The sequence below is a fragment of the Periplaneta americana genome, chromosome 4 (genome assembly GCF_040183065.1).
Source record: "Periplaneta americana isolate PAMFEO1 chromosome 4, P.americana_PAMFEO1_priV1, whole genome shotgun sequence".
Lineage (NCBI taxonomy): Eukaryota > Metazoa > Arthropoda > Insecta > Blattodea > Blattidae > Periplaneta > Periplaneta americana.
Window position 1 is genome coordinate 123,152,049 of NC_091120.1, and position 25,598 is coordinate 123,177,646.

General features: G+C 35.2%; 1 protein-coding gene across 1 annotated transcript in view; it reads left to right on the top strand.

The window, feature by feature from the left end:
- Window positions 1–25,598, top strand: part of Src42A (Tyrosine-protein kinase Src42A) — a 585,202-nt gene that overhangs the window by 527,174 nt on the left and 32,430 nt on the right. The window contains exon 6 of the mRNA XM_069823919.1: window positions 10,035–10,213. Coding sequence (XP_069680020.1) covers window positions 10,035–10,213 — 179 coding nt within the window. The remainder of the gene's footprint in view (window positions 1–10,034; window positions 10,214–25,598) is intronic.

The following is a 25,598-nucleotide window of genomic DNA, read 5'->3' on the forward strand; positions in this document are numbered from 1 at the left end:
TGCATAGGAAGGGAAGAGGAAAGAGGAAGAATGAAAATAATATCTGTACTCGAAGTTGAGGGACACTCATGTCAAGAAAATATAAGTCATCATGACATTGTTTAGTCAACAGACGTAGTGGTTTAGTAACGGGTTGTGTGGAAGAATATTATGTTTTAAGACGGAGTGTACCGCAACATGATAAGGAAGTGTTAGGTTTATGACTGCGCGGCCTGACCTGTGTGACCCAGCCCACCAGTAGTGATGAGTAAGGCGGGGTGCACACAGAATCAGACGCGGCGCGGCATGACGCGACATTTTGTCTCGTGGTACTTGTCTCCCATTGATTTCTTATGATGTGGTGCACACAGAATCAGACGCGGCGCGACGGTCACGAGCAGATACAAGGCGACACGAAGAGACAACATCGAATGACTGCTAGAAGTTCGTCGCGAGGAGACTGTCTGATAGCTGCAGTGTACTGCGCATGCGTTAGTAGTGGCTATGATTGCACACTTTCATTATCTACAAAAAATACTATTGTTGTGTAGGGCACATTATTCATAATAGAGCTCGATGCGGATAAATTAGTTGATTTAGTACAGGAAAGATACATTCTGTACAATCTTTGAAACAATATCACGAGAATAATGTGGTTTCTGAAAATAAGTGAAAAATTGCAAATGAGATGAAAGCACCAGGTGAATAATAATTTATAATAATAACACTGCGTAACAAATGTTAACATTTTTTTTTGCGCTAGGCATGTGATATATGTTTTCTATATAATTTGAGCCTCCTGAATACGAATATGACAATAAAAACAGTTGTTGGTTACGGTTTTTGAGAAATTTTGGAATTTATATCTATTCAAAATATTGATTTATATAATGACAATAAGGCTAAATATTCACTGTTCAGAAGATTACAGCTTTCTTTTTCTCCATTTTCTTTTACACTGGGCATCAGGTACATCACGAGCTAAAGTCCAACAATAGTCTGCTAGCATATTGGTACTCCATTGTCCTTGGTATCTTTTTTCCATAGTTGAAATTTCTTGATGGAAGCGCTCATCATGCTCATCACTGAAATCGCACAATTCTCGGGAAAAAAAAGTCAAGATGTGAGTGAAGGAAGTGAATTTTCAGGGAAATTTTACAACCCCTAGTTTAATACGCTGAAGTAAATTTTTCACTAGTTCTTCATAGTTCTCACTTCTACAGTTATCCAGAAAATTAATCCAACCTCCTTGAATGCAATCCAGACGGCTGTCTCTTTTCCTTCCAGCAAAGATTCGAAGTGATTGTCCTTCATTATCTCTCTAATTTGTGGTCCATTGAGAACTCCCTCTTTTATTTTTGAATCACTAATAGCAGAAAATGTTAAGGAATGCGCGCTGGTTCGAGTCCTCATGGAGGAAGAAATTTTCTCATGAAATTTCGGCCAGTGTATGGGACCGGTGCCCACCTAGCATCGTGATGCACTTGGGGAGCTACGATAGGTAGCGAAAGCCGGTTGCGAAAGCCAGATATAACGACTGGGGAGATCATTGTGCTAATCACACGATACCTCCATTCTAGTTGAATGATCGTTTTGGCATGTGGACGTGAGGCCAGCAGCCGGCTGGTTGGTCTGGGCTCTTCACGGGGTGTAGCGCCACGGGTTATTAATAGCAGGAAATTTTTCCTGGATATTTTTAATTTTATAATTTATCCCTTTAACAAAATTCTTCATTAACCCTAACTTATTGTGTAAAAGGGGTAAAATTACTTCGCTTTGAGGTACAAGGGGTTGATGTATAATATTTTTCTTCCTTGGCTCTAGTGATTGTCGTTTTATTTTATAATGCTTATCTCGAGCGCGAGTCCACACCTGTGGAGTAATGGTCAACGCGTCTGGCTGCGAAACCAGGTGGCCCAGTTCGAATCCCGGTTGGGGCAAGTTACCTGGTTGAGGTTTTTTCCTGGGTTTTCCCTCAACCCAATACGAGAAAATGATGGGTAACTTTCGGTTCTGGACCCCGAACTCATTTCACCGGCATTATCATCTTCATTTCATTCAGACGCTAAAGCGTCGTAAAATAACCCAATAAAATAAAATAAAAATAAAATATCTGGAGCGCGACTGTCCAATTCGTACAAAAAGCAGCAAAATTTTGTGTAGCCTAATTGCATTCCAAAAAGTAATGCTACAACCTTCAAATCCGCATATATAAACCATTCGTACTTTGAATATTATCATTATAGCATGTTTTAAAGAAATAGCCTACACTTCCTACACAGAATACTAACACCACAGAAATATCCTGGTAAACTGAAGCGTTTTCATACGGCGAACCTGTTTCTTCCCCTCCAAATGGAACCGAAAAGGCCAATAAAACAATTTCCGCTTCTAGAAGTGGTTTTGACATGGTGATATATTGCAAAATATAAACTACAGTAATGTAATTAAGCTCACCGTGAAAGAAATGCACATCTCAAGTAAAATCAGGTAAACTCAAGTGAATTTACACCGCGAACCTGTTTCACTCCCTCGAAATAGACTCATAGAAGGGCAATAAAATAATTTCCCTTTCTACAAGTGCATCTAACATGGTGCCCTAGTTATACTAATATTGTTTTCACATAATGGGTCTTCACATTTGTAAAACAAAATAGTTACACACGAAATACGGTGATTTTTAAATAAAATGCATAGAAAATTAATTGTATTGTGCATCTCGAAAACCCGAAGTGATGGAACATTTTGCTTGTTATTTTTTAATTCAGGAGGTCTAAATTATTAAGAATTTGTTAGTTTTATGTCTGGCGCAAAATGACTGTTGACCAGTGTAATTTGTAGTAAGCCTAATTTTCTGCTCTAAACTATCACTCATTATTGATTTAATATATTATTTTTCTTTATTGTGAGTCGTGAAGTAGTCTTAAACATAAAATATGACGTTTGTGCAGTACGTTTTAATTTTAAGACTCTTTCAATCGTATAGATTTTTAGGAGCTTGCGTCCTTAGGAAATAATAAGCAAATACAATAGAATTTTTCATATAGACAGGCCTCTATTATTGACGCCATTTTCTAACCTAGGCCAGTTTTCCAAACCCACACAGGCAGCAAATCAGTTGTCGCGAGCAGACAGTTTTAGCTGTCGCGAGGCGTTGTAAAGCAAAACGTAGCGTCACGCCATGCCGCATCGCGTCGCGTCTGATTCTGTGTGCACCTGGCCTAACTCGCTCTTAGTCTGTCTACTTACTTTTTGCAGGGGCCAAAATTCCTGAATCAAGCTGTACATATACTGAAATTTTATCTATCAAACGAAAACTTCACATCACATAGATACATAAACAATACAAACATTAATTACTGATTTCAGATACAGCATGTAATATAGTTTATATGAAATGCAAATCGTTCTACATGATACAAATAAAAAATTGAAAGCGAGTTTTCGTTTTAGGATTTATAATTCTAATTATATTACTAACAATATTATCACTAAAAGAACCATATATTTTAAGAGACCCAGACAATTTTACCGGAAGTGTTGTGTTATGTTTACTCCTACAAATATAGTAGTATTTATATTAATAAAATAAAAACTAAAAAGATAAAAATATAAATAATAATATATGAATTAAATTCATTACTCACATATAACTATATAAAATTAATGATTTATACAACAATATTGCATGATTTTAATTATGAACATACAACACAAAAAAAAATGTTTGTTTTATTAGTAAGTGAAGGTTCATAGTGTGTATTTTAAAATGTTTTTAACTTTTTAACTTAATTTAAGTCCTTTAGCATTCACCTTTAATATTGTTTTAACAATTCCACTCTATGTATTACAATCAAATGCCATACAGGTGAGATTAACATATTGAAAATTACATGTATCTGATGACGTCACAATGGTGACGAAAACGTTCATACAAATTGTAAAATATGTAGGCTAATGTAAAGAGTTCCACTCTCTGATATTATATGATAAGTCAATAACGGAAAAATATAATAAAACATTTATTTGATATGATATTATATTATATCATATTATATTATATTTCGCTTGCAATCTATTTCAGCCCAGATTTTCTTGGAACATATTATTGGTATAGCCTTTTAACATTATGACAAGTGCGTTTGAAAGTATTAAGAATGGCTACAAAAACGAGACATTCTAGATAATATTCTTTGAATGATTTTCAATCTGTTGTTATACTATCTAAACTGGTCATAGAATACTTATAGTTCCTTATCATCCTGGCTGAATAGTTCACCCAAACTCATGCTGTGTTGGGACATGAAGATATTCAAATCAATGAAATAATCAAGACTATTCAAGGGAGGATAAAAAAAAAAATCAGACAGTATTCGGCTTGGTTTGTCTTACATGTCAAATAGGCTGTTTTAAACTATATGATTAGAAGTTAGAAAGAAAGATATGAAGAATATATATATATATATATATATATATATATATATATATATATGCGCTCAGAGGATCTAATTAAAGAATGAAATGAATGTTGGTCTTCAAAATTGTTCCATATAAACAGAAAAGACCTAAAATGAGTTGCTGATGTTGAGAGTTTAGGATGACCTTCCGTAAGTACAATCCTTGAAATTCTGAACGAAGTCAGACAAGTTGTGCATGAGGATCATTGGATAACAATTCAGAACATTTCAATGTGTCATATGGATCAGTGCAGGCAATCCTCATATCTGTTTTGAACAAATACCACATTGCCACAAAGTTCCTGCCCAGGCTTCTGAAGAAGGAGCACCATGTCGAAGTCTATCAGGAACTCTGTCAACATCCCCTGGATGATCATCAAGGATCGTCACTGGGGACAAGAGTTGGATCTATGGTAATGACCCAGATACCAAACAATAGTTTTTTCAGTGGAAGAGCCCAGATTTCTAAGACCTGAGAGGATGAAGCAGGTCAGGAATGCGATCAAGTGCATGCTTATCATTTTCTTTGGCATTCGTGGGATTGTGCACCATGAATTCGTCCCTGAGGGTCTAAACTTAATTCCAAGTTCTGCTGTCATGTTTTGAGGCGTCTGAGAAAGGACATTCAGAAAAAACACCAAACTGTGGCATGAGGGCAGTCGAGTGCTCCAATATAACAGTGTACCTGAACACACAGCTATGAAAATGTCCGAGTTTATTGGGTGCAGCAACAACATCATCGTTGCTCCTCACCCCCATACTCTCTGGATTTGGCTTCCTGTGACCTCGTCCTTTTCCGGTGAAGTTCAAGCTGAAAGTTTGCTGGTTCAACACCATGAATGAGATCAAGCGTGAATCACAGATGATGTTGTGTATGTTTTGAATAGCTTTCCAAGCATTGGGATCAGTGTATTGTGACACAAGGAGACTACTTTGAAGGAAATAGTGGCCAAATTTAAATCAGATAATTTATTTTCATTTTACAGAACCATTTTTGAATCTTTTTGATTCCACCTCATATGGTATGTGAATGGCTACAGACTGAACACATTACATTATTAATTTAAATATAGCTATTTTGCTTTGCAGTTCTGTTTTCCTTCTCTGACTTCCCCCTTTCGATTTCAGTCAGTTATTAGTTAAATTTACATATTTTGTGAATATCTTCATAATAAGAAGTAAAGCAAATATATCAAGATGCAAGATGGATTTCTTGGATAATTAATTTGTTTTAAAAACAACTTCTGGCTGTTACGGAGCTGAACAAGGGTAAAAGTGTTCAGTGAGAGAGGGGGAGAGTGAAGTATAGTAAATTAACGCATATGTGAGTAACAAACTGTGTGTTAATGGAGAGAAATATTAAGAGGTAATAATTGTAGTGTTATCTAAAAAGTTGTTATATTGGAACACTGTATACGAAATTTAATTTCTTATTACATTTTATAATATAACTAGTGGCTTGTGGAGCAAATGCTGCAAACTAAGTACATTAGAAGTTCAAATAAAAGTTTTTCGGATTGAAAACAACATAATAACTCAATGAAGTGTGTAACCGTATCAAAAATATCTCTTTTCAAAAACTTCCGTCTGAATGGTTTTTATGCAAAATACGTTTTCTTTATTATATCCATCTTCAGGTTCTTGAGTTTCAGTGCGAAAATAATACAAGTAACAATATAAGGATGATCAAGGGTTTTTCATATGGGAGTAAAGCAGTAGCTATTTCTGGTTATTGCGGATTATAGGTGAGAGTTAAGAAAATATCAAGTTTGCCATGCTTTCGAATAATAGATGTATCATCATGATATAGCTGTTACATGTTTCGTGAACTGTCTTGAAATATAGTATCAGTAAGTAATGCCTTTTGGTTTTTCCTTAGGAACTGTAATCTTTGCGCTTCTGCCCGACAATACTGGTTTACTAAATATTGCTGGATTAACTTGTGTGACTAATGTATGTGTGAGAAATGGCTACAAACAGTGATCCGAAATGATAGAGACTAAAGTAATTCCAGTGAGCTTGTTTTGCTGACTTGGGGCACTGTAAATCATAAGGGAAGAGGGGGGGATATATCATCACATCACAGCGAGGGCTTAATTTGCTCCCCCTTGTCTGCCATGCACAACATGATAGTATTTTGGTGGCTTACCATCTTTGGAGACAAAAACACACACAATGTCCTCTGCAGTAAATGTATTGTATCGTCGTTGATCTAATCCAATATGATCAACAAAACGTGAATCTATAGATTGCACAAGTTCTTTGCCAATATTTGAGCTGCATTTTTGTAGGAAATAGCATAAAGATTGTTAGCAACAATATCTGCTGACAACGTTTGGAGTGTATTAGGTACCTGTGAATGCTGAACACCATTGTGGCCACGTAAAATGTTAGCATAAGATGATTCAATGACATATAATTGACCATCAGGTCATCATGAATTGTTAATAGCAGAAGATCAGAGATATAAGTTATTTACTGGTATGTATTATCCCATGTATTTTCAGCAGTATAGACTTGTGAGGAATCTATTGCTGAGATGCGGGAAATGAGGCAATTCCTATAGCAGAGAATCTTATATGCACCCTAAATAAAATTGTTCATCGTAAATCATTAGCAGTTTGTGTTTCATCATGGCAGCAAGAATTGAAATGGCCTGTTGTTCTCCCAACGACAGAATGATATGCTTAGAAGCAACCACAGATCTAATCGATTAAACCAAGGGAATATGAAATCCATTTTGATGTAGTTTAAAGATGCAACTAAAATAGGAAGCATGACTCAAGTACTAATGCCTCTTCCATAGTATTGCACTATTACATAGGAAAATTAGAGAATCTATACTGCACACATACGTTTTGTAGCTTTAGTAATTACTACATAATCGTTACTCAGAAAATTATAGAAGTGAAGATCTAATTTAAGATATTATGTACATCTACTTATGTAACCTGAAAAGGTTTCACTTTCATATTATCACCAATAATATATTAATATGTATCATTAGTGATAAATGTACCAAGGCATTAAGTACAATAACATTTCATTTTTACTGGTAATGTCCTCAAACCTCTCTAAGTTTTGTAGTTCTTATACCCACTACAAAGCTGTACTCAGAAAATTAGAGCTGTAAATTTATGATTTAATCTTTTTAATAAGTGTTGAAGTTTTTAATGACCAATATAGATACATTCTCAAAAAATTACACAAATGAAGATTGACATATTGGCATTGTGATCTCCTAGAATCTGAGCTCTAAATATGTTAACAATCTGCAGGTCATGGCCTTCATAATATGTTTATTTTAGTGTATGTTTTGTCTTTTTCTGAAAAGCTTATTCAAAACTGACGACAGATGGATTTTGGAAAATAAGAAAATTGACGTTTCACTAAAAACTACTATTTTTCCCCTTATCTTTGGATGCTAAGCTTCAAAATGAGGGGTCATTCATTGAAATCCATTCAGCCATTTACCCATAATTTCCATTACCAGTTCAAATTATATATTTAGATACATTATTAGCCTAATTTGTATAATTTTATTATTGTTTACATGGAATAGTTTCAGTGGATACATTGAATTGATTAGTAGTACCATAAAATGCTTAATATTGAGTTCTACAATTCATCAAGCATAATGTACGCACATATATTATACTGTAGTTTTTGCAGGCCACTGCACACTTAACTTCCACAGAAATTTTGCTAAAATTACTCCTGTGCTTGTAGGTTTCCTTTTAAGTGCACTGATCTGTTAATATCTCAGTTATCATATTCATAAGTCTTCAGTTTTGTGGTAAAAGTATTGACTGAAGTAGACCATTATTTGTTAATGAGGAATTTGGCTTCTTTCCAATCCCCTAGGAATTTTTTATAAAAATGTTTCGATGTTGTATGTCCCGCATGTACAGGAAAGCCAATAAAGTGAGATTCTAGACCAATGGGTGCATTTTAAACCTCTCTTTTTGGCCGCAGTATCTTTACTTGTAACACCAATATGATCAGAAACCCGCAGAAGTTGTATTTTATTTTGTCAGAAAAAAAGCACTGACCTTCCAAATCCAGATGAAACTGTTATGCATTTATTATGTGAATTCGGAGCTTTATCACAGTTAGCGGGGAATGTCTAATTCCTGGCTTGCACAAATTATATTTTTCTGCCGACTTTGTTAATATGTACGTTTGGCATCAACTACCAGCACCACAGGATGTCCAGCCATGTTCCATGTTTACTGCATACCAGTAATGGGTTTCAAAAGTAAATGCACCATGCTGATTGTTCACAGAAGCACTAATAACTATGCATGCATTACACCACTGAATATCAAATAATGGCATAGTGGCACATTCGTCTTTGTGCTTCATGCAATTAGTGACACACCATGTTTATTTCATGAATGAAAACTTCAAAATCTTGAATCTTGTTGTTCGTATTTTTCAGGTTACTAAAATTTACTTTTAGTTGACTATTTTAGAATTGCATTGCATTGAAATAACGTTTTTATTTTCTTTATATAGTTACTATTGTACCTTTTCACTTATGTTATCTGTGAAAGGACTGAAAGAGGCCTTTATATACATAAGTTCTTTTGTTGTAGGTTTAATAATGCTTGGAGAACTTTTTATGCTTACATAGATTTTGCAAATACCGAAAATATTCCTTCCAAAGCCTGGATAGACAGAATTTTCAAAATTTCTGTACTTGGCTGTGACAAAGTCCATATACACAATATATCTGACCAGTAGGAAAGTGTCAGACTTGGGTTTTGCAATGATGTTATCCTTCATTGATATTTACATCAAATTTCGTTGGTTTACATCACACCAGAAAAAATATTAAATATAGTCTGTTAATAGACATTAATTTTACGTTAAGCTATTAATGTCATTGGATGTGAACATTTCAATAGAAAAATTTAAGTCCAGTTCATATGTTTTTCTGCTATTTTCTCATCTCTTTGAAATATTAACATACTTTTTCTCATTCTGGTACACTATCAGCTGGGTGGCTTTTCTTCTAGAAGCCCAGGTTCAAATCTCAGTTAATTCAGTTGACATGTTTTGATATACAGAAACTTGTTTCTAGTTAGTTTGATGTCTGTTTTAAATTTCAGCATACTTCTGATTCTGGTACATTATCAGCTGAGTGACTTTTCGCACTAGAAGACTAGGTTCAAATCCCAGTGAGTTCAATTAAAATTTGTAATGGTCAAAGACTGGGTTTGGAGCGATTCACCCCCCCCCCCCCCAATTCAGTGGACTCCCTCATTTCTTACCAACATTCCACCATTCTCTTTATTAATTATTATCCTGGTTTAATATATTCACAGATCCATTCTCATGGTCGAAAGACAGGAAAGTATGGTTTTAGTGAATTGCTTCTGAAGGTAAATGAACATCTGATGTCAAATGAATCAATAGCACTCACCATTAGAAAGGAAAAATTTTTTCTCGTTGCAGCTTATCCTCAGTTTGTAGTGATGGCTGTACACTCTTCATCATGTCTCCAAGACCCCAAATATTTCATTTTCAGTAGATCCATCACTGTTCTTGGTTAAAGGTGCTAATTAACTAATTTTCTGCTGTCTTTGTTTACAGGTAAAGGTCGTACACTGAAACTGCCACAATTGATTGATATGGCAGCACAGATTGCTGCTGGAATGGCCTATTTGGAGTCCCAGAATTACATTCATCGAGACTTGGCTGCTCGAAATGTTCTTGTTGGAGATAGTAATATAGTAAAAATTGCAGACTTTGGACTTGCTCGTCTTATCAAGGTAAGATTTATTATTATTATTATTTTTTTTTTTGTGGTAGAAGGAAACTAGTTGTACATCAGATGGTGACCAGATGTCCTGTTTCGAAAACGTGGCTTAGAACTAGAGATGGGTTGATACTTCAACTTTAAAATGAAAAATGAAAACACAACAAAAAATTTAAATACTTCAAAGAACATTGGAATTTTTTACACTGTACTAATATATTCTACGTCTTATTGGTCACATCTTATTTAAGAAACAAGTAAGGAATTCCTAATTTTAAATAAATTATTTTTCTCAGGTATACCAGATGTCAATTTTAGACTTATGAAGTTCATTCATGAATCTTATTGGCACCGTACTTGACAGGAACTACTGTGGTCAGACAATGGCATTACTATCTTTTGCTATTTCTCTGGATGTTCCTATTATGCACCATTACTGAGAGATTTTCCAACCCCCATGACTGTGGCAATTGAAATCTTTTCTTTACCGAGGGTGAGAATTACTTTACAAGCTACTGTTAATTAGAGACTAGATGTTAGGCAAAATGCCTATATTTTATTGTTACATATATCATCAAAATGACAATATAAGTTTATGTCATATTATTAGGGTTGCGTAAAGCAAATATAACTTTGCCTGTTTTGTCCATTTTCGTTTAAGTTTTTGCGTAATTTAGTTATTTTTTTCTTAATAATTATTTAATTTATTATTTGTTCGCAGTAATAAATTTTGTAAATTTATGGGAGTTTGATTTGGTAATTTTGATTTATTATTGGTAAAATTTGTGCCAGCATCCCCGGTTATACAATGAATATAAGTAGGCCTAAATCTTTTTAGTTAAAGTAGTTAAGAGTTTTGTTAGAGATTATTTTATTGTTTTTGGGTGAAATCTTAATATTTATTATGACTTTATTAGTATTTGAGGCTATGAAATCTTTTGTTTTAAACTAGGATTAGATACCCTATTATTTTGGATATAAATTATTTTTAACCTAAGTAGTACTAGTTAAGGTCTTGAAACTTAAAGAATTTGGCGATATTTTAGTCTTTTTAGAGGAATCTGTCCCTTAATCGATAGTCCACGTTGAACCTTACCAAGATTAGTAGGGGAGGATTAGGTTAACTGGACCGGTTAGGTTAAGTGGTCCATGCTTTTAAATTTTGGTGGGAGTTGTTTTCTGTCCTATCCAATAGATGGCATAAGCAATTCTACAGTACAGACAACCTAAGAGCATATTCCGAATCTCACCGGTGAGCAATCCGATGGCATCACGGTGTTCCGAATTCCACCGATGACGTCATTGATGCTCCACCGGTGTCGCACCAGTGCCATCAACTTGCAGAGGTGGTGGCAGTCTCCATCAGCCGCCATCAGTGAATCTGATTGGTTCTTGTATAGGGCAGGAATTAGCAGACGAATAACATCGTGCACTGTTGTGTCATGGCGGTGTGTTCTGCTTTAGTTCTGCTGTATTGTTTGTAATGAGCACAACGTAAAAACAATATGTTAATGGCTTATGAGCGAACATGTCAACGGACCAGTTATTACTACTGGTTCAAGAAATAAAATTGTTCATGCTATCTTTTCTTTGAACGAGATGGGAGTAGGAAAATTTCGCAAAATTTTGCTAGCGTAGCACAGACAACAACTTGTACAGTCACCATGACAGCATCGATCCTTCCAGCAGTTTTGTTCCTTATTTCGCTGCAACGTGACGTCATTGATGCCACCGGACCAGTGAGATTCGGAATACGCTATATGCCTTCAAAAACAATTGAAGTGCATAAGGCATCCTGTTTAGAGAGGCTTTGTTGTTCAAGGAGGTTGGAAGTTTTTTTCCTGCTTGGTTTTTCCCTGGTTTCATCACAGCTGAAAAAGAGTTACGGAAAAGTTCTTTACACCATATTAACCGTAAGTATTTACTCTTTAAAACAGATTATTTTGTTTTTAAAAATATTTGTTTCATATGTATTTTAGAGGCGGACAAAGAAAGCATGTGCTGTGGGGTTAACTGGCCACCAAACTGGTTAGGTTATGTGGACCGGGCCAGTTAACCCCACTATAATTTTCATATTATTGAAGTTCATTTTTTAATTTATTTTTTAATAAGCTGAAGTGTAGGCAATTCTCTTATGTTATTTGCTGTTTAGTCAACTGTTCGAAGACAGGTCTGAACCTCACAAATGATACCAACAAAACACCACTTATGAGGCATTAACTTACTTATTAAATTCTGATTGAGATACACTTCTAATTCCAAACTTTAATTTCAGATGCCACGTGTTCGAATGCGTACAACCAATCACCGGTCGTATTCAGTAGAAGATTTGAAAGTAGCGGTAACAGCCACCAAAGAAGGAATGAGTATTCGTGCAGCATCTGCTCGATTTAACATCCCAAGGACGACGTTGAAACGTTTTGTCAGCAAATCTGTTGATGGATGTGTGGTAAATTTTAGGCCATCTAATGAACACAAAAAGGTGTATACGCCAGCAGAAGAGCTGTCTCTGTGCTCCTACTTGAAGAAAGTTGCATGTATGCACTATGGTTTGGCATTCACAGACACAAGAAAGTTGGCTTATGAATTTGCTGCGGCTAATAATAAGCAACTTTTGCCAAATTGGTCTGAAGAGAAAATGGCTGGGAAAGAATGGCTTCGTTCTTTTATGAAGAGGCACAAACTTTCTCTCAGACAACCAGAGGCTACAAGCTTGAGCCGTGCAACCAGTTTTAACAAATTTAATGTAGACAAATTCTTTTCAAATTTGAAATCAACCTACGAAAAATTTGGATTTGGACCAGAGGATGTTTACAACCTTGATGAAACTGGTCTCACAACAGTGCAGAAGCCTGGAAAGGTAGTTTCCCCTTGTGGCCAGAAGCAAGTGGGTAAAATTACTTCTGCAGAGAGGGGCACTCTCATAACTGTGTGTGCCATTATTGGGAGCACAGGAAAAGCAGTCCCTCCATTTTTTGTGTTCCCCCATGTGCATTTCCATGCCTCACCTGGAAGTAGAGGTGCAGCTCGCACCTCTGGATGGATGACTGGAGACATATTTTTGTCTGTATTGGAACATTTCATCAAACATGAAAGGCCATGCAAGGAAAAACCCAAGCTTCTCATATTAGATAATCACGAAAGCCATATATCAATAAGGGCTGTATCACTTGCAAAAGAAAATGGTATAGTTTTATTAACAATACCACCCCATACTAGCCATAAGCTTCAGCCACTCGACGTAGCAGTTTATGGTCCATTCAAGCCATATTACAATAAAGCTTGTGATAGGTGGCCAATCAATCATCCTGGACAGACACTACGCATTTATGATGTAGCAGGCCTTATGGGTGAAACTTATCCATTTGCATTCACTCCTAACAATATCATCAAAGGATTTAAATCCACAGGGATAATGCCCTTTAATGACGAAACATTTGGTGAAGCTGATTTCCTGTGCTCATCTGTGACAGACCGTCCTTTAGATCAAGTTCCTTCGCCCAATCATGTCTCTGCTATCCATCTAGAGCCTTCAACCTCTTGGACCTCTGTTACTGATCCAGTTCCATCCACGTCTTCCACCTCTGTTACTGGTCCAGTGCCTTCAACTTCTTGCACCTCTCCTAATGATCCAGTTCCTTCAACATCCTTTTCCTCTGATATTGATCCAGTTCTTTCATCTTCTTGCACCTCTGAAAGTAATCCAGCTCCTTCACCTTCTAAAGAAAAGCAATCTCAGACAGTGGAGAATTTTGTGTCACCTGAGATCTTGAAGCCATTTCCAAAGTGTGGATCACGAAAAAGAGATGGTCGTGGTCGAAAGAAAGGAGAATCTCTCATTCTCACTAGTTCGCCCATCAAGGCTCGTCTGGAAGAAGAATTCCGTGTCAGAGAAGCAAAAAAGTTCAAGAATAGGAAAACTGCTAGACTGGCACTGGACTCGTCATCAGGTGAAAGTGAGCAGTTGGTGTTAGATGACTCTGACTCTTCTTGGAATGAAGAATGTGAAGACGATGATGATTCCTACAAAATTGAAGCTGGTGACTTCATCATTGCTAAAGTTCATAGAGTGAGAAAAGAGTCTGGTCGCAACTTTGTAGCAGTTGTGAAGGAGTCACTTCGTAGTGGTGTTCAAGTGACATTCTATAAGTAGCATTTGCCGTCAACTCGATTTTCTATTACCAATGAAAGTGCCTTTGTTGCCACTGCTGATGTTGTTACGAAACTTCCACGTCCTCTGAAGGACTTAAGACAAAGATATGGGGGCATGATTTATTTCAATATTGCCTTGTATGAATACAGCCTTCGCTAGGACTCGTTTCTAGCTAAATATTTGATAAATTGATGTATGTTATGTTTTAATAATTAGTATTTTTCGTAAAATGTGGTTTTAGAGTTCTTGCAATATGCATTGAAGTTAATATTAAATTTATTAAATTCATGTCCAATGATTTCACTACCCGGTCCACTTAACCTTACCGGTTAGGTTAACTGGTCATTTTTCAACTTAGTAAATAATTTCATTTTTCACAAAAAATTTGAGTACTATGGAGTCATTGCTCCCCATATTGTGTGGACAACACCTTACTTAAACTTCACAAGAAATTTAATATAGATAAGTTAAATATGTAATATTTGAGACTAATTTGAAAAAAAAGTGGTCCAGTTAACCTAACGCTCCCCTATATGTATACCGCCGTTATAATGAAAATCTTTTTAGGGTTGTAAAATTTTCTTAGTTTAATTTGATAAATTATTTCAGGTCAAGGTGCAGTTTATATTTTGGTGGAGATGGATTACATTTATATTTATTATTGGATTATTAGAAGTGCCAATTTACATAATTATTTTAATTAACTTTGCATTCCATTCAAACAGCTGAAATATACAGTCACCAATATTTTCTGAATGCATTATTCTTTCAATCCACTTCATATTCCCCTTATGTTTCTGGTGACCCAAAATTTGTTTCCCAACTCCTTTGGCTTCTATTGTGTATGGTCAGTCACCTACTTCAGTTAAGTAAGAGCACCAATAAACACCCCCATCACTTCCTTAAACTGTCAATCATGGTCTTTCTTTCAACTGCAAACACATGTGAATATCAGGTTGTAGATAGTGTCGGGGGAACAGACGGACATCGTTGACATTCTTTCTCTCAGTTCACTTTACTCGTCCATTGAAGACTAGTAGAATATTTTGTGTTAAGCAGTGTTCTGTGGTATCTTGTTGATATTTACTGGACAGTTTTTTCATCATGCCAAAAGAACAGACAGGATTAAAAACCAAACTGAATAATTTCGTAAAAGAATTCGGTGATGAAGTATTTTTGACTGATGGCTCAGTCTTGTTTTGCAAAGTGTGTGAAACGTCAGTGAATAAAATTGCGCGAAAAGTGCCATGGTTCGCAGTATGATTTAAAGATTTATTTCTCTTGGTAGCAAATTGTTTGTAATATATGTTCAATTGTTCATGTTCCACACACATTACGTTACTGGGAAGTCTATATCAGTAATTATTTTGAAAGCCTCAACACTAAATTAAAAAATAGTGCCTATTTTAATGACAATTTCAAGATTTTTAGTGCATTTTTGCCTGCCTATTTTGAAATTTTTAGTGCCTAACATCCAGTCTCTAGTTATATATTATGGATCGGATTCCAACATAGCTCAGTTGGTTAAGAGCACTCAGCATGTCAAGCTGAGGTTACTGGGTTGGATTCCCAGTGCCAGAATTTTTCTCCATTAATAGTAGGATATACTCGATGGCCACATAAAGTCATGGAAAACACAATTTTCATTAGAGAAAAGTGAGGTCTTCATATATGAATATAATGTATATGTGTGTTAACAGTGATCTAAAATTGTTGTTAAAAATGGCTATAAGTCACTTAAATATGCGCTCCTGCATATAAGACATGTACATATGTCTAAAATGCAGGTAGTAGGCCATTGTTGCTATGAAGGAGGAGAATTCGACTGGCGCTGTGGATTGATCCCAGCATAGCTCAGTTGGTTAAGAGCACTCAGTGTGCCAAGCTGAGGGTCCTGGGTTCGATTCTTAGTGCTGAAACGAATTTTTCTCCATTAATAGTATTGTTATAATAGTTATTTACGTTACAAGTCTTAAAAATAGCATTTTATTTTGTGAGTAGAGATGTTTATGTTGTTGTTGTTTTCTAATGCCAGGCATTTGACAATGAAGTCATTTGACCTCTTGCACTCCAATATTTTTCAAAGATATTATCATGACCAGCCACTGAAGCACAGATTTTGAGGTGTTCCGAGTCCATTTCTTGGTTTGAGTTGCACAATGGACAGTTAGAGGACTGATATATTCCAATTCTATGCAGGTGTTTGGCCAAATAATCATGGCCTGTTGCCAATCTAAATGCAGCTACAGACGATTTTCGTGGTAAATCGGGAATTAACTGTGGATTTTGGTGCAGAGAGTTCCATTTTTTCCCTTGAGATTGTGTTATCAAATTTTGTTTGTTGAAGTCTCAAATTTTGTTTGTTGAAGTCTAAGTATGTAGATTTAATAAATCTTTTCACAGAGTAATACGTAGATTTAGTAACAGATCTGTAAGTAGCAGTGCTGCTCTTCTTTGCTAAAGCATCCGCATTCTCGTTTCCCAGGATTCCACAATGGGATGGTGTCCATTGGAATACAATTCTTTTATTGAGTGATATTAATTGAGAGAGCATTTTAGTTATTTCTGCTGTTTGAGATGAAGGTGTGTGTTTAGAGACTATTGATAGAATAGCTGCTTTGGAGTCTGACAATATAACTGCATTTTTAAATTTATTGATGTGGCATAGAAGATTCCTGAGACTTTCACTTATTGCAATGATTTCTCCATCAAAACTTGTTGTTCCATACCCAAGAGATCTATAAAGTGAGAAGAGACAGCACGTAACACCTGCACCATCACCTTGTTCTCTGGAGATCAAGGATCCGTCAGTGTATAAATGAAGCCAGTTTTGTGGAGGGTACCTAATATTAATTGTCTCTAAAGACAATTGTTTTAGTATTTCAGTGTTTACTTCTGATTTTAGTATTTCTTCTGTTAAATTTAGATTATATTCTATATTTAATAGAGTTAAAGGGTTTGGTTTAATTTGTAGGTTTTCTTTTAAATTCGGGATATTGATTTTCTGTTTTAATTCTTGAACAATGGATATGAAACTTTTTTGAGTTTTCAATCTACAGATCTAATAAGTTTTTCATATTGAATCAGTGCTTTTTCTTCTATTGTCATTTTGATGCTGTTAATATTAGTGAGGAATCTCATAGAATCTATTGGAGTTGTTTTAATTCCACCAGTAATGAGTCTGAGAGCTTGGTTTTGAACATATTCTATTTCGTTTATGAAAGGTGAAGTAATTAAAATTTCTCCGCAGTATGTCAGAGATGTTTATAAAAATAGGCATCCATGTCGGTATAGAGCCAATTCCTCACCTACTCTATTACTGTATTTCCCCCTCATTGTATTAGTGAAAGTTTATCACATTCTAAGCAGGCAGTGGTATAGCTCAGTGATAGAGATTGGACTAGATCAGGAGATCCCCAGTTCAAACCTGGGTTGGGTGTCCCCTAATTTTTTTTAATTGCATTTAGTTCTTAATTTTATTTTATATAGTTATCAATAAAATAGTTGTTGAAGCAGTTTTTTAAAGTTTAGTAACCAAAACATTCATTTTTAAAGCTAGGCCTGGCTTGTTTCAACTACTTTATTGATAAATGACGATTGCTGCTGTATGACATCTGGTAGGAAACAAATTACAATCAGCGCAAAAGATAATTTTCATACTAGTGTTAAAAGTACTTTTGCATGCTACTGTATAATACTCAATTTTCAATATGCTTGCACACTACTTTAGCAATGGCTGTCTAAAAGTTATGTTTGAATGGTGGAAAGCTGAACACATTTCTGTAAAACGTGGAACAGAGATAGATAGCCTATACTACATGATTCCATTAACTTTGACGAAGTGGAAGTCTAATCCATCACTGAAATGAGAAGGAAGATTATTATTAAGATAATTATTGAGATCTTTCACTCTCGGTTTAGCCTGACAACAAACATTTCAAAGCGCACAGAAACCAAGTGCTCCTACTGGTCATATTGGATGGGGATTAGGTCATTTGACTTGAAACTCTTGAAGAGTAGGTTTCTATTCCTGTGAATTACGGTTTATTGTAGATAGCGTAACATAGCACTTTTGTATTCATACTATGTTAGTGTATTTCAGGTCAATCTTAAAGTGTAAAGTGGCCTACCTCTCGCATCTTTCGTTATCAGATAGTGGACATAAAAGTATGATGTCATGCACTAAGTAAGAACGGAAGTGCTATGTTTAGTCTGTTGTCACCCTATATTCTGAACATCGAGACCCAGCTCTGCTTGGAACCCTCTAAATCAGCTATGGCCAAACATAGCACACATCGCACTCGGTTCCGAGTCTTGAAAAGCATCCCCTCCCTGCGGGATGGTGGACATGTTTACTATACTCATTGCTGTAGTTCTCATATTATCTGTAGCATCTTGAGGAGAACAGGTAACGTTTAACATAAAAAACATGTCTCTTTCTAAGTAGCTTTCACAAGCGAAAAAAACAAAAAAGATATTATTTTCACAAAAGACTGGGAAGACCAATTTTTTTGTTGTGAAGAGAAAGACCACATTTGATGTTTGATGTGCACTAAAGTGTTACGGGCGGTTAAAAAAAAAAAGCAACTTAATCATTGTGAATACAGTGAAATTAAAGGTAAGAATAGTATTCTACATTTTACAAGTGTATAACGCGAAGTTTCGTCAAAATATTTGGAAAAAAATCTTTGTTCGTTTCTTTCTTTTATATCTAATCTCCGTCCATCATAAGAAAAAAGCAACATAAATAGAAGCACATGGTTAGAAGTACTATGATTGGTGCCTGACCACATCACCTACAATGCTCTTGAAGAAAATAGTTCCCTTTTTTTTAGCGTCTTTCGTCTCTGTTCTCATACAGATATATACATTTAAAACGTATGTGACACAGAAATAAATATCTTACACAATGGTTGATTCATTGATATAATTGTAACCAATAATATAAATTCTGAGTATTTGCATCTTCTCGCATTTATAATGGATAGTCAGTTCACAGAACAGTTTGCAGTAGTACCGGTAGTGCACCACATGTTGTATCGCTTGTCTAGAATACTGTGTGATTATGACAGTGACAGTGGCAGGTCCGAGTGATATTATCAAACATTCTTAAGGTAAACCGTTAAGAAATGGGGAAAAGAGAGTAGTTAGACATTTAAATTACGCGAGGTGCAGGAGCTTGTCCACGCTGCCTTACAAGAGGTCACGGCCGAGATGTTGCAACATGATATCAAACATGTGATTTCTGAAGAATAGCAGATGTGGGAACTCAATGGAAAAGTGGACCATGTGGTGGATAGTTTAATTATTAACATCGGGAACGACTCTTCTTTCAGTGATTCCAATAGTGATTCTGATTTGGGAGTAAGCCTTCTTCGTGAAAGTAGTAGCAACTAGAACATTGGTAAGTTTTGCATTTTGTGACAAGCTTTCATTATATATTGATATTAGTAGAAGAATTAAACAACAGACAATGACATGTGATTGCAGGAGTTCATGAGGCGAAGATATTGTTATTGGAATAAAACATTTCTTGTTACGGTATTAAATATCAAATTGAATTTCCTATAATTTAATGTACTGTTAATATTTTTCAAATGGAAGCAGAATGCATAGCGTACAATACAAAGTAATAATTAGATTGGTGTTGTAACTGACTGTACCGCAAATAGTACCACTGCAGCAATCTACCAATCAGAACAGACTACTGCAGAATGATACTTACTAGCTTTGTTTACGTTGCTTTTTTCTTATGGTGGATGGAGATTAGCTTATTTTGCATTGTTAAAAAAACACATGTACTATATTAGTCGATTGGGTGACGTGACATAGGTCTGTATTGTGGATAACTTAATATGTTAAGACAGCAATATTTAAAAAATGGTGAACACTGTAAACTGTTTTTATCCAATTGAACATTCGTACATTTTATAACTTATTTGTATTTTCATCATTAATTTACATACATTTTGTTTTTTTTTTTCACATAATCTCAGATCTGATATTCACATATTTAACATAAACTAGACACTTGAAGCAATTAATAATTCATTGAAAATTTTATAACACAATACCTGGCTCTGCTAGAATATTGTTTATGTACAATTTTAAAGCTGAGATATACAGAGTGATTCACGAGGATTTACCATCACTTACGGAGCTTATTTCTGAAGACATTGAACAAAAAATGTCATATAAACATTTGTCCTAATCTCAATATTTTCAGAGTTACACTAATTTAGTTTTAAGGGTAAAAGAATTTTACAGATAAAGAATGAACTATTCAGGAGTATCATTTCCTTAATTAGCTAGTATTCTGTTCGATTTTTAACTACAAACTTACACTTTTCTTATGCATTTATCACAACAATTGTTACAAATCACGCCACTCTTGTAAATCCTTGAAGGCTGTACATTAGGATGCATATTGAAACTGCAAAGAATCAAGTTCCTAAAGTCGTATGATTTGTAACAATTTTTGTGATAAGTGCGTAAGAATGATGTAAGTTTTAGCCTAGATCATATATGTAACAGATATGTCGGGCTTATAGGCTTTGAGGTTAACAACTTTTGTCAGGTTTACTACGCTGCCATCTAGTTGTTACATAAGGAGTCACGTCATAATTCCCATTTGAATTGCATTAGCGACTGTGCTGCCATCTCGTGTTCGTTTACGGCAGACGGGTGGCGACCCTGGCGGTTGTTCTCTTCAAAGTGCTGCCGATTTTAACGTAGCGAGGAGTTATCTGTTACATATATGATCTAGGGTTTTAGTTAAAAATTGAAAAACACTATCAGTGCAAAGCAATTAACACATTTTTAGCTTCAGAACACTAACCATTTAAAGAAATTATACTTCTGAATAGTTCATTCTCTATTTGTAATATTCTTTTACCCTTAAAAAAATGGTATTTTACTAAGAACTTCAAATTAGTTTAACTCTGAAAATATTGAGATTAGGACAAATGTTTATATGACATTCTTTGCTTAGAATGTATTCGAAAATAAGCTCCGTAAGTGGTGGTAAATCATTGTGAATCACTCTGCATTAGTAATTATCGGTTTGTCTCAACACCATTTCATTTATTTCAAGTATTTGAAAATGTTTATTTTATTTATGTAGTCAGTGATGTCACCCAAGTGCTAGACAATTAATCATACAATTATTGCAATACTAGATTTAATGATTTTAACAATTTGGAGAACAATTTCTTATTATTTTTTAACCTATTTCATTTTGATGTCTGACATGTTTAATTAGATTTGCAGACGGAGGTTATTCATCTAAAAAATGACACATTTACCAAAAGTAAACGTACTAATATTGTTGTCTTGGACATATATAAACAACTTCGTAAATTAACATATTCAAATCTACATAGTTTTACTATGAAAATTGCATCAGTGTTTGGCTTCACCTACATATGAACAGGTTATTTGAGAAACCCCTCATGTTCATTTTTTTTTTTTCAAAATTGAGATAAGGATCATATAACATCTTTAGGGGTCGATACATCGTTTTATGGAGAAACTCCTCAAGTTTAGTCATTCTTGTAGCATACAGAGCCTGTTGAAAAATAGATATATTTGAGAAACCCCTCAAATACAGGACATGAGGGTTTTCTCAATTACATCACTTTCTGTGTTTTTGGAATAGTTTTCAAAATGTTACAAAATTTAATATTTATATGTTGGTAATGTCTCGGGAGGAAATTAAACACAGAATAAATATGGGAAATGTCTCTTATTATTCGGTTGAAAAGCTTTTATCATCCAGTATGCTTAAAAAAAACCTGAAAGTTAGAATTTATAAAACAGATATATTACCGATTGTTCTTTATGGTTGTGAAACTTGGACTCTCACTTTGAAAGAGGAACAGAAGTTAAGGATGTTTGAGAATGAGGTGCTTAGGAAAATATTTGGGGCTAAGAGGGATGAAGTTGCAGTATTCTTCATTTCACATAATTAGAAACATTAAATTCAGACGTTTGAGATGGGCAGTGCATGTAACAGTATGGACGAATCTAGAATTTATTGCATATAGAGTGTTAGTTGGGATGCTGGAGGGAAAAAGACCTCTAGGGAGGCCGAGACGTAGATGGGAGGATAATATTAAAATGGATTTGAGGGAGGTGGGATATGATTGTAGACACTGAAATAATCTTGCTCAGGATAGGGACCGATGACGGGCTTATGTAAAGGCGGCAATGAAACTCTGGGTTCCTTAAAAGCCATAAGTAATGTTAAAAGTTACATATTTATATCTTGGTAGCATTTGTATGATTTGATATAACTGGACAATGCTGTAGTAAGACATTACCTAAGGATGATTAATAGAAAATTCTTATCAACCAACTTTTTTTTCACAGTATTATTGACTGATACCAATAATTTTTGTAGACATCAAAATATAGGGTGTGGCAGTGGGATATGACGGTTTTTACAGCCCTATTGTGGGAAACTCGGAACGAATTGAAAGGAAACACATACTGGATGTAATCTAGTACAATGCAATTTATTAATGTTTGATTATTTTTAAAAAACTACATTCCGTAAGTAGCATCCACTGCAACAAATACATTCCTACAATCTGCTATGAAAGTTCTGCATAACTCGCCCCAACAAAACAGGTTCGATGGCACTAATTTTGTTCCTTATGTTTTGTTTCAGCTGCATGATGGTGCGAGGCTTGTTGCGATACACCTTACTTTTGAGATAACTCCATAGGAAGTAATCAGCGCACACTGCTCATGGTTTAATGAACTGACTGCAAAACATGTTTCCAGGATGAATAATTTCACAATTTGGAGACATTGCCTGGCCGCCAAGATCTCCTGACCTGAGTGCAGCTGATTACTTCCTATGGGGTTATCTCAAAAGTAGAATGTATCGCAACAAGCCTTGCTTCATTATCCAGATGAAACAAAACATAACTAAATTAGTGCCATCGAACCTGTCTGTTGGGGTGAGTTATGCATAAGTTTCATAGCAGATTGCAGAAATGAATTCGTTGCCGTGGAGGCTAGTTACGAAATGTAATTTTTAAAAAAGTAATCAAACATTAATAAATTGCATTGTACTAGATTACTTCAAGTATATGTGTTTCCTTTCAATTCGTCCTGAGTGTCTCACAACAGGGCTATAAAAACCGTTATATCCCACTGCTGCACCCTATATAATACGTGTATTAATACTTTATAACAATACAATACCTTCAATCGCATTCTGCTTCAATAATAATGACATATCTTCCCACATTTAATCTTTTATTTGAGAAAGCCCTCATGTCCCAAATATTTAAATAATTTTTCTGAGGAACTGACTTGTGCTAAAACCTCAATTATGAACTTGAAACATGTAGTTACGCCATATACCCAAGGGAAAAGTATATATTTCGATATATTTTCATATGAGAAATATTTAGTTTTTTATCTCTCCTGAAAATTTTAAGATTTTGGACATGAGGGGTTTCTCAAATAACGTATTCATATGCGAAAAGTGTTTTTCGCAGATGATGTTATGAACAACAATCCAAATGAATCATTAAGAGTTATACAAACAGCTGTAAATAATATCAGTAATTGGGCATCCAAATGAAATCTATTTATCTCACAATCAAAAACTGAATATTTATTTATTTATTTCTTCCTGTAGGCACTACAGACTGCCATTGACAAAGAGTACCATGATACAATAAATAGAGTAAATACCTTGAGGCTTAGTGATACATTGTTGTTAGAGTGAAAAATAACAATTTGAATCAGATTGAAACACATGATAATAAACGAGGTAACGTCAAGGAGATGCGAATTAAAGTCATGGTCCATATGTATGATGCCTGACAATAGCTATTGATCCTTTGAGTGTTGCAATTGCTAGATCTCTTAAAATATCTTTATGTAGGCCAAAAGATTTACAGAAGTTGACTAGGAACCGGGGTATGGTCACACGGGCTCCTATCATTAGTTCTGTAATGACGATGGATTCCAGATGGTATTTGTCCTTATAAAAACTGATGGAGGGTTCATGTATATTCCTTTTTCCCCTCATGTACTTCTTCTAGCTAGTGTTCATGCATTTCGAATCTCACAGTAGGGTCTATGATGTAACCTTCAAGAGAGGGACGTTTAAATGCAATTATTCGATTCTTCGATTACTGCCCTCACTGGATATGCCGTGTACTTCTTCATATACTGAATAACCTTTGTTCCTTAAGGCAGTTGCTATTATAGATCTTACTGTATGATGCCGCATATTTCGTAGAAGTTCACCATGTGGACAGGCCCCCAGGACATGGGCAAGGGTTTTAACCTCCCTATCGCAATGTCGACAGAGGTTACTGCCCGAAGACCTGCCAGGTACACTATGCACAACTGATACATTCGTATTCATCTTGATTGCTTCCCTCTATTCACTACAGGAAAGACCCTTATGATTCCAGATCCACTTATTGGCCGGGGTATATTGTTGGTATAAGAGTACGCTTTTGCCTTTATGTTTTTTCTGGCTCCAGTTCTCAAACACTTTTTCTCTTAATACTTGCCATACCTTTTGCGTATCTACAGTGCCGTATTTGTCCAAAATATTTGCTAATTCGGTGATATTGAGTGCTGTGAGACTGGATGTAATTTCTTGGGATAATTGCCTTGTAGCATGTAGGAAGGAATCATTGGATTTAAGCAATATCTTACATGCATTTATATGTTGTAAGTATAATTCCCATGCTGAACAAAATAAACCTAATCCCTTGAATTTTGTGTCTGTATACAACATATCTGTAGGAAGGTCATTAGGCAGTTGCAGTATTTCTTTCAGCACACCCCTATGAATTTATTAGAAATTTTTTTTGGAGGCACTGTCTGAAACGGATACATTAGACTAGGACAGATTGAGGTGTTAATGATGTTGTATTTTTGATCCGCTTGTAAGTGTGGTGAAGAAATAAGCAATTCTACATTTGTTCTTAGTTTAGTCAATGTTGAAAGAGGATCAAAATTAATCTCGTCATAAAAATTGACTCCTAGATAGCAAATGGTCATCTCTTTGCAAACCAGCTATTTCATTTCCAGACGAGATGTGGAAATTTTCTTCAAACAGCTGACCCTTTTTAATACATATGCCTTTACACTTGTTAATGTTAATATCTAGTCTGATTTCATGAATTGTTGAACTGCGTGATTGAAGAGTGTTAAAGCGGATTTTTTGTCCTTACCAATGATAACAATATCATCTGCGAAGCCCATT